Genomic DNA, 10962 nt, shown 5'->3' with positions numbered 1-10962 from the left:
AAATAAGGTGTCAGTGTGATTTTGAGAGGCAAGCATAGCCTGAAGTCTGAAAACATGTTTGCTTGATCATGTTATGTGCCCCTCTCACTTCATTTGCAAATGTGGGATGGAAAGATGCAGCAACTCTCTTTTACAGGTGATGTATGTTATATGAACATGTCAAACTGTCTTATAATGAGCCAGACCCCTGTCAGAGGCTGTCCAAAATCTCAAACAGACGTCTTTCCCAACTCTATGTCTATTTTACCACTGCAGACAACTGAAATTCCATGACTGTTTTATGTAATTGTATGAGATCTGTATATTGTATAAGAGTATATTGTATTATGCCCTGGATGAAGGACAGATTAGCAATATTCTTACTAAAAACCAATAAAGTACGTTGTCAGAAGCCAAACATCTTGGGAGAGAGCTGTGGCCCCAAACTCCCCGCCCCCCATAGAAATTTGCCTTCTTTGGAATTGCCCTATTGATCCCAACCCGTGTCTTGGAGTAACGCGTGTTGTCCATACATACACGGCAGTCCGTCCAAATGCAACCATTCGCCATTTGTGGGGATCCGTTTTGCAGCACAAGGCAAGGGTTAGGCGGGCTGAAGCGACGGAGCCCCAGACCAACCATCCCAAAGCCCTCTTCCTTCCAAATCGGGTTGACAAAACCAAGCGTTGCTTTGCAAGCGACACGATGTATGTCTGCACTGATCTTTTTGGCCGTCTTAAGTCGTGTTTGTGTGTGAAAATCGTCCCCAGTGCAAGTGGGGTAACAGCTGCCAGAATTTGGGGCTGCAAAGAGGAAGGAAACGGACCGTGTGGGGAGCAGGATTTAAATCCACACTCACGCGCTTAAACCTCCCCCCCCGTAAACGCTGCTAATAAAATCCCCTAGCATTGCAGTGGGTTGGACTAGATGACCCTTGGGACCCCTTCCAACTCCACAATTCTATGATCCAAGTCGGACTTCTATGATTCTATGCTTCCCCTGCGGCTGCTTCAAAGTTAAAAAAAAGAAAGTCGGAAGATCCCATCGCGCCTATTCCGCGTCTGCTTTCCCGGCTGCCTTCGCCGCCTCCCCCTGCGAAAAAGGGGCCGCTTCTTCTCCAGCAACAACCCCCCTCCCCCAGCAGGCGGGGGCGACGTGTTTTGGCGCGTCCCTCGTCCTCTCCCCCTCACCTTCCGGGTTCCCTCGCTCCCTCCCCCGGCCGTTTCTGCGGTGGGTGCTGGCGGGGCTTTCCGCCGTTCCTTGGAAGAGCAATCCCCCCACGGCGGCGAGGGAGAGGGGCGGTGGGAGCGCGCGTCGACGTCGTCAGGCGGAAGGGAAGCGGCCTCAGCGCCTTTAAATGGCATTGCTTGTCATCTGAGCATGCTCCTGTGTGGGCAGGCGAGGGGTATATATATATCGGCGGGGAGCGCGGGGAGATCCAGCCAGGCGCGGAAGCAGCGTGGCGAGGGGACACCAGCGGAGCGCGCGCTTCTTTCTGCCAGTCGCCGCCACCAGCAGGATTTACCCGCCTCCCCAGCGCGCTTTTTCGGCTGCGAAGCGGCAGAAGCCACCCTCTCGCCCCACCTCCGGCGGCTTTCCCGCCTTTTTCGCCCGGGTCTCCCTCGCCTTAGAGAGAGAGAAACGCCTCAAGGCAGCGAAGAATAAGAAGCAGCACAAAGCGAGACCCAAGCGCGAGGCGCTCTTCGGGGCGCTCGTTTGCTGGCGCGCGCGCTCTCTTTCTCGGCGTTCCCTTTTTTGCTGCTTTTCTCTTTCCCCCGCTCGATGGCTGCCGCCGCCGCCAAGCCCGCGGAGCTGATGGGCATCTGCTCGAGCTACCAGGCGGTGATGCCGCACTTCGTCTGCATCGCCGAGGAGTTCCCTCAGCCCACCCGGCCGGCCAAGCTTCCTCGGGGCAAGCAGCGCAGACCCCGCCAGTCGCGCTTCAAGACGCAGCCGGTGACCTTCGACGAGATCCAGGAGGTGGAGGAGGAAGGGGTCTCCCCCATGGAGGAGGAGAAAGCCAAGAAGTCCTTCCTGCAGTCCCTCGAGTGCCTCCGGAGGAGCACCCAGAACCTCAGCCTGCAGCAGAGGGAGAAGAAGCTCAGCAGCTGCAGCCGCCTGAGGAACAGCCTGGACTCCAGCGACTCCGACTCCCCGCTCTGAGGGACCCGGGACGGGGGCATGAGAAGCGGGCAGGACAGGACGGGACACCCGCCGCCCCTCTCTGGCCCCGCGCTCCCCAAGGCGCCGCGCTCCACAAGGAAGTGAAACCGAGAGGAACTCCGCAGAGTCCCCGAAAGGGACAGTTTCTGGTTGTTTGGCTTTTCCCTCGCCGGAAACGGACGCCCCCTCCTTGTTTTGCCTCCTACAGTCCATCCAAATCCTGTAACAAGACAAGAGACTTTGGGAAGAGCGTGCGAGTCGCCACCTCCTCGTTTCCTTTCCCTTTTCTTTAAAACTCTGATAAAGATCCGGTGTGAATGTAGTAGATGCCCAGGGCAGTTCGCAAGTGAGGTCAAAATCTTTAAAGAAAGTGCTTGTATGTATGCTTCTACCTTGACTGAGTTTTTTTCTCTCTCTCATCCCCACCCCCCCTTTTTTAGAAAATGAAGGGGAAATAAAAAATTGCACATCTTTTTCTAACTGTTAAAAAAAATATGAGATGCTTTATGGATGCAATCCGCTGCTGGACTTTATATTTATTTTTGCATTTAAACTCTGGACTGCATTAACTTAAAATGTTTATACCTGAATGTCTGTAATTATTTCCACAGAAGAGAAATAAAACTGATATATTTGTACAATGCACCTGGGACTGATTGATAATTGCATTTGATCTTTATGCATCGTAATAATATTTATAGACATGCCCCTCATAAATTATCATGGTTGTATACACCACAATATGTAAGTACATACTGTTTTTTATCTTCTGAAGAAGCAACACACAGAAAGCTGTGTATTTACTACAGTGCTTTAAAATGAAGGAATGATTAATATATAGATATTATAAGTTGAGAGTTGGAATGCAATTTTTTAAAAAAACACATCCTGCAATGTAATGTTGCAGAGTGACTCTGATAACAAATTAAAGTGGTGAGTTCTTGATGTTGAGATTACGGTAGTTTATTGACCGATGCCTGATAGCAGTTTTCTCTTCTGGGAACCCAAAAGGGTTGTGAAGTTTTGAAACTCGATACAATGCTGCAGTTCTTGTTATGCAAGACAGGAGGTTTGGGAAGGGATGCCTGCACTCTAGGAAGAGGCATTCATTTGCTTCCCATCCTAGTAAAACTAAGAAAATGCCTATATTTCTCTTTTCCTCTGCTCCTTTCAATCATGCATGTGCAGTTTTTCTACCTTTCATATTAAACTACTGCAACTGTGCAGAGAAGTGTGCTTCTAAAAGTGCTGAGACCCGTAAGAACTGCTGCTCCCAGTTTCTTAAGCATCAGAATACTAATGTCTGTTCTCCCTTCAACACATACTTCTAACCATCTGTCAGCAAAGCGCTGCACTATGTCAGCCTTTCATTTCGTCAGATATGCTCCTGGAGTCCTGAAACTATATTTTGGAATTTTTCTAATAGCCCAAGGGAAAGTTCATGCAAAGGCCTCTCTCTCAAGAAATCGGTTGTTATGAACGAGACTGGTCGTTAACTCTGCTTGTTTGGATTTGGGGAGAGGGCTGAGAGGCGGGGGGGGGGGATCCTCAAAACACAAGTTTCTGAGAAAAGATAAAAGTGGGAGCTGGTGCCAGAAATCCCCCAGGAATAAGAGGCACTAGCAGAGATGAAGAGTGTAGTGTCAGCTAAGAGGTGATGCTGCAGAACAGAATGCACTTAGAGCCTAGATGTGAATAGCACTAAATACCGCAGAATAGGACAAAAGCAAGATATATAGGAAGCCAAGAGTTTCTGGGTTATAGGACAAATGTTTCTAGTCTGGATTACAGCGTGTCAGCAGAGCAGCATTTTTAAATTTAACAAAAATCCAAACAAAATGAAATGCAAGAAACTTTTTAGAGTTCATGCAGAAAAATCCATTAATAATCAGACAAGCAAGGAAGTGAGATATATTCCCCATCAGTTTCCGTAATAAAAACCCTCTGAAAAGCACCATAAGTATTTTGTTTCAAATGCTGGTTTAAGAGTCTTCTGTTTACAAGGCCTTGCTGATATGTATAGCTTACGCATGGGTTATTATGTATCATTGTCCAGAGGTTGACTAGGTATTTTATGCTGTATTATGAATGCGTTAGGTTTACCACCTAGATACTGTGCTTATTCTACAGCAAAAGCCTATAAAAAAGCCAGAAAAGGAAATGTGTAAGCGAGCCAGATGTTCCTCTTACCATAGAAGACAAACTAAACTATCTTCTTAATATGTACATATGTACACACTCATAATCTGTACATCCTGAATGCAGAAATATCACGGTAACTTGGAAGCTAACCATCCTAAATGCAAGCATGCTCCACTTCCAAGTTACTTTAAAAAGAAATAATTGTTTAAAAGTCATCTGCATTTCTTCTCAGATATTTCCAGCATTACTTGTGATCTGGAAATCCCACTGTGAGGCCGTTTGGAGACTCAAAACTGCCCCTTTGTCCATAGCTTTTAAGTAACCCTACAGCAGGGCAATGTTCACTTAAAGCATTTTGTGACTCTAGTAGGATTCAAGCTACTGCATCCTTGGATGACTCAAGCAATGTGGCTCTGCAGGTTTGTGTTAAGGGTTTAGGTAAAAAAAAAATCTGTTAAAAGGTAGAGTCAGTGAGAAAGAATCTCAGGCTGCCGATAAAACTTCCCCTCCTGGAGCTCTCTATTCTACACAAGCTGGCATTAAGGAGGCTGTTTACCTGTATGCTTCCCATGGCTGTGTTTGTATGTAGCTGGGATGCCATCAGAAATGGGCAGGCGATGCTGCACTGCCAGACTGCAGACAGCAACACAGCGGTAGGCAGCAACAGCATCTGCAGGAAAAGGATTTGCATTGGCTTTATACTTCCAAGAACTCCATTTGGAAATCTAGTCAGGAGCAGATCAGTGGGGAGAGAAGGAGGGAGGGAGAGAATATTATAAAGGCTTCATTATTCCGATTAGAATATTTCAGAATAAAAACAAGGTTGTTGTTTAGTGGCAAATGCTAACTTATTTAAATGCATGCAAATGTGATTTATTTATTTATTTTTAAAGAAGTGTCCTGGTATTAAAAGCAACACAGCCAGCTGGTTTAAGATGGGGAGGGGGTTGTCTCCCTCAAAATGATGGTCTAACAAGTTTGTCATATGTCCCCTTCTGAAAGATGCTGTGTTTATGAGTATCTGCATGGGGGGGGGTGGTTTTGTAGGCACAACATCTCCCATTAACACAGCCTTAAGATGAAAGAGATTTCAGCAACTTAACTTTCCCTTGGAATGAAGCTATTATGTAGAGAGCCTGCTAGGCTAAGAAGTCCGTGAACCCTTGAAGTGGAAAAGCAGAGCAACTTTTTAAGGTAGCCCCCCCAAATAAATCTCCTTTATTTAGTAAGATTTATAGACTGCTTAATCACAAAGCTGTGAGCAGTGCACATTCCAAAATTCTAGATAAAGCACAGGTAAAAGCCACAAGTTAAACCCAGAGACTAATACCAAAACAGTCACCATGGTGTGAGCATGGAGGGGTTATGTAGCTTTCATCAGAGATGACATAAGAATTACCCAGATGGGCTTCCTAGTGGGAATTGCATTTTACCAGTGATCATATTTTTCTAAAAACTCACAAACAGAAGAGCATCTTTGGGGAGAAGCCATTTAAAATCTGTGCAAACAAACAAGGAAGAGCTGGGCATTCAGCTCAACAAACTTTCTGGATATGGCCTGTCTAGACAGTTTATTGAACACCGTTCATTGCTTGGCAGGCAGTTTGACATCCCTGCGATAGGAATGCAATCGCCCATCTTAATCCCAAAAGTTCTATCATGCAGCATTATGCCTTAATATACAAAGGATTCTAGCAGGTATGTGGGGAAGTAATATCATTCCTGTTATTTTGTAAAGAAAAGAAAGAAACCGATGAATAAATGCACTGTGTATTATGAGTTAGATCAATTGTTCAGCATAGTTCTTTAGTATCAGTTCTGATTGTTGCTCTCTGGGTGGCATTCATGAACACCAAAGCAGACAGTTCATCACATCTTTATGGTATTTACTGATGAAGTATAGAGGAAAAATCCTCCCTCCTCAACAGTAGGAATCTGCCTTGGTCTTTCTAGCTGAGGCAGCACATATAGCTCAGTTGGTAGAGCACAAGACTCTTAATATCAGGGTCATGGGTTTGAGCACCATGCTGGGCAAAAGATTCCTGCATTGCAGGGGGTTGGACTAGATAATCCTAGTGGTCCCTTCCAACTCTACAATTCTATACTGACTGTCAGTGGCTCGCCAGGGTTTTGGACATGAGATTTCTCCAGCCCTATTTGGAGACCCTGGGGAATGGACGTGGGGCCTTCTGCAAGGACAGTGGGAGTTGTGCCACTGAGCCAGTTCCCGTCTAGTGCCATGCTTTCTTAGTCTTCCCTTAAGCCAGGCAGTTAACTGGCTACAATTGTCCAGATTCTTCATGTTTGTTTAAAAGAAATACGGTAACTGTACTCATCAAACTTGTTTGCCTGTTTCTTCCCCTAATTCATTTACTGCTGATATTTGTGCCCATTTTCTAAATGCTACCATGGAGGGTGGGGATATATACAGAAATATTTAATAGTATACAACAGAATGCAAACTTGTAATGAAATTAAAAGTAGATGGAAGCTGGATAGCAGATCTGAAATGCCCTGCTTCCTCAGAGAGGAGACCTACCTTTGCTGCTTTGTCCTCCCTCCTCACCTCTCCCGCCCACTTTTTTGTTTTGTCTCTTAGATTATAAGCCTGAGTACAGAGGTCATTTTGATTGGTATTGTTCTGTAAGTTGTTGTGAGAGCCTGTTTAGTTGAAGAGCAGGGGAAAATTGCCTTCATGCCAGGGATTGAACCAGAGATTTTCTGCATGCAGAGAAGATGCTCTACCACTAAGCTATGATCCCTAGGAGAAACACTTTGATATGCTAATCTGATCAGGAATATTAGCACATTTGTACTGGGAAGGCATGCTGATACCTGTATATACCCCTGGCAATTGGACTTGCTGGCTGAGACTGATAGGAGTAGGGAGTCTTATATCTGGAGAGCCACCAGTTCACAACTGGTGCCGTTAGGCATCAGCAGAGCAATGAGGATTTTCATATACAATTCAGTCCTTGATCTCAAATGTCAAAATGGGCATTGACTCTCCCTCTCAGACAAAGCATACCCACAAGAGGCTCCATTTCACAAGTTTCTTAGAGGTTATTATTTGTTGTTAAATGCTCAATGTGGATGAGAAGTTGAACTTAATTGTGGGTGCTGTGTATGGGAATATTGGTATAAATTCACTTAGTATAATCATATTACAGATTTATACCCACATGCCTTGGTTTTCTATGCTCTCCCTTCTCACTGTTCATCTTCCAAGTAGCAGTTTCAGTTGAAAGCTTTTTGAAGGGATCTGTTTTATGTCAACTCTTAAAATACCTTGAATACAGATACAGTAGTACCTCGGGTTACAGACACTTCAGGTTACAGATGCTTCAGGTTACAGACTCCACTAACCCATAAATAGTACCTCAGGTTAAGAACTTTGCTTTAGGATAAGAACAGAAATCGCACGGTGGCAGTGGGAGGCCCTATTAGCTAAAGTGGTGCTTCAGGTTAAGAACAGTTTCAGGTTAAGAATGGATCTCCGGAACGAATTAAGTTCTTAATCCTGTAGTACTATAGGAATTAATATGCAGCTCCAGAGGTAATACAGCAATCTTTGGCTTCATTATGGACACTGAGATGATCAATACTTCTTGGCCTAGTCTGTGGTTTGAAGTTGTTTTCCACTCACAGTTCTGAGGCATTACAGTTCAGTAAAGGTAAAGGTAAAGGGACCCCAGACCATTAGGTCCAGTCGTGACCGACTCTGGGGTTGCGGCGCTCATCTCACTTTATTGGCCGAGGGAGCTGGTGTACAGCTTCCGGGTCATGTGGCCAGCATGACTAAGCCACTTCTGGCAAACGAGAGCAGCGCACGGAAACACCGTTTACCCTCCCGCCGGACTTGCACTTTGACGTGCTTTCAAACTGCTAGGTTGGCAGGAGCAGGGACCGAACAACGGGAGCTCACCCCGTCACGGGGATTCGAACCACCGACCTTCGGATCAGCAAGTCCTAGGCTCTGTGGTTTAACCTGCAGCGCCGTGTCCCCTACAGTTCAGTAGTAAATAGTAAATAGTAAAGTCCATGGCTGATGAAAGCTAGCTGCTGAGGGGCATAACTGGATGAGTTCAAGCTGTGGTGATGCAGCTGCAGGCTTGGAGAATCTGATAATCAAGATCCATTTCAATGTGGGTTCAGACCCTGCTTCAGTTGCTCTGCATTGACCACTAGAGGAAGGCTTTTTTCACGTTACAGCAGCTTCCTTATGAAGGTTACTAGGGCTGGAGGGTGGGGCAACTCAGGTGAAACAACCATCCTCTAATGGCAACTGCAGAGTCTCTCACCCCCCCCCCCCAAATGCAGGCTCCACACTGGATTCAAAGAAAATTAAGATCTTCCTAGGTAATGCATTATTTTCAGTTGGGTGGTTATCATTTCTCTCTCCCCCCCCCCAACAATATTTGTATTTTGGAGGCTTAGGTTATTTGTTCATACTTAAAACCTGTGTAGAAAGGTTCCTTTCTTGAGAGGGAAGTGAAAAAGGAGAAAGTGGAGGAGGAAAGGGAGGTGATAGCACGACATGCTTGCAAAATGATTATTGGGTTACTGAAAATGGCTCAGAGGATGTTATTTATTTGCCTATTACTGTTGATACTGGGTCCTGGCAATTGTGCTGCTGAAAACTTTACGAGGTCCTAACTCAACTGCTCATAATCCTCCAGGAGGGCTGCACAGGAACAAGCAGCATGATTATGTTCCTTGGCACAATTCTAGAGACATTCAATAATAAGAGAACACAATTTCTTCATACTTAAAGAAAAAGAAAGAAAAGAAGCAGCCACTGCTGAATGATTTTGCTGCTCAATTTTTAATAGCTGCTGCACTCTGAAGTATGCCAAGTCATTGGCAGCCTCTACCTCATCCTGTCCTTTTTAACTATTCCTGTGTGGCATTGGTGTCATTATATTAACTATACAGACATAGAGTTGAGGCAGAAATATCTGTATAACATTGTTACACCAGCATATAAACTTGCCATCAAAGAGGGAACCACAAAGGCTGGATGAAATGTTTGCAAACCTAGGCTATAACATTTGAGACCAATTAGGCAGGTATTTGTTATAGTTAACAGGACATCAATAAGACTTTTATCTTTTGGTAAATAAAATCAGTAAGGTAAAGGTACCCCTGCCCGTACGGGCCAGTCATGACCGACTCTAGGGTTGCGCGCTCATCTCGCTCAAGAGGCCGGGACCCAGCGCCATCCGAAGACACTTCTGGGTCACGTGACCAGCGTGACGAAGCTGCAACTGGCGAGCCAGCACCAGCGCAGTGCACCCCGCCGCGGGGATTCAAACCGCCGACCTTACAATCAGCAAGTCCTAGGCACTGAGGTTTTACCCACAGCGCCACCCGCGTCCCTTCAGTACTGGCAAGCTATTCTTTAAAACCACATAAGTTCAAGGAACCAAACTGGGAACCAAAGCTATAAACTGACCTGTGTTTAGTAAAGGTCTTGTGAATCAGGAGTCCTGCCAGAACAGTATTGCTGGGTCAGAATTTTTTTAAAGTAGATGGTGAAAAATTAAGGTTGAGAAGAAAAATTGGCATTTGAATAATAAAAGAGCCAGTCTGTTAATACAGCTGCAAATTATATAGTGTTGTGTCATTTAAAAAATGTGGCCTAAACATTAGAGAGAACTTAAAACCAATGTACTCTTAGTGGTGGCTTATTTAAAGGTAAAGGTAAAGGTACCCCTGCCCGTACGGGCCAGTCTTGACAGACTCTGGAGTTGTGCGCCCATCTCACTCAAGAGGCCGGGGGCCAGCGCTGTCCGCAGACACTTCCGGGTCACGTGGCCAGCGTGACATCGCTGCTCTGGCGAGCCAGAGCCGCACACGGAAACGCCGTTTACCTTCCCGCTGGTAAGTGGTCCCTATTTATCTACTTGCACCCACCCGGGGGTGCTTTCGAACTGCTAGGTTGGCAGGCGCTGGGACCGAGCAGCGGGTACAAATAAGAATGTATGATTAAGGCACAGAATACAGTACTGCTTAAATAGCCATGATTGAGTTGCTGCCCTTCTGCAGCTTTCAGCTTTGCAAACCTTTCATTCAGAGAGGAAAAGAATACCCACTCTTTCTCTCTTACCTCATAGGTGAATTTTCCCAACCTTCCCTTGGTTTTAAAGTCTTCCACTGAGGTGTTGAGTGGCCGCTGATTTGACAGGGCCTGAAAGGACACCCATAGCCTTTCGCTGAGAGGTTTTTTGCCTTTCTCAGTTGATAGCAGGTGATTGTTAGGTGTCTTCTACATAGGAACTGTCGCAGCTTGGGCGGAAATGGCAGGATCCAAACGTAAGGGGAACCCTCTTGAAGGGCCTCGAAGAGGTGCCCAGGCTCCTGCCCTGGAGTAGATTGGGCCTGGTGCAACTCATCTCAGGTGAACAACAGGATTCCAGTCACATGGTTTGCACCACGTTGGGTCTATGTGCCCTGGTCAACTCCCATGGCTTTCCCCAGTTGGTTTGACATATCAGGCTTCAGACAGAAAGTACTGGAGGTTAATGGACCCTGACTCAATGCCATGGCAACCCTGCTTTCCTCACTGTAGCCAGTAAAAGGTTGTGACCTATTTTCACTCACACCCATGTCCCGAGTATTGTGTTCTCTCTTTACCTGGCCTGGGGAATACAACCACAATGTGCCTGCCTTGCTGAT

The 10962-nt window shown here is 46.0% G+C and overlaps 1 protein-coding gene across 1 annotated transcript; it reads left to right on the top strand.

Moving 5' to 3' along the window:
• The first annotated feature begins 1167 nt into the window (after nt 1-1167).
• On the top strand, nt 1168-2265 carry C1H11orf96 (chromosome 1 C11orf96 homolog). The gene has a single exon (XM_053387596.1). The coding sequence runs from the start codon at nt 1762-1764 to the stop codon at nt 2140-2142; it is 381 nt and encodes a 126-aa protein (XP_053243571.1). The 5' UTR covers nt 1168-1761; the 3' UTR covers nt 2143-2265.
• The last annotated feature ends 8697 nt before the right edge of the window (nt 2266-10962 follow it).

Source organism: Podarcis raffonei, chromosome 1, assembly GCF_027172205.1.
Source record: "Podarcis raffonei isolate rPodRaf1 chromosome 1, rPodRaf1.pri, whole genome shotgun sequence".
NCBI classification, from domain to species: domain Eukaryota; kingdom Metazoa; phylum Chordata; class Lepidosauria; order Squamata; family Lacertidae; genus Podarcis; species Podarcis raffonei.
This window is presented reverse-complemented; position numbering and strand designations above follow the sequence as displayed.

Coding starts and splice junctions, on each gene's coding strand:
- C1H11orf96 (XM_053387596.1), top strand. CDS start 1,762: ATGGCTGCCGCCGCCGCCAAGCCCGCGGAGCTGATGGGCATCTGCTCG.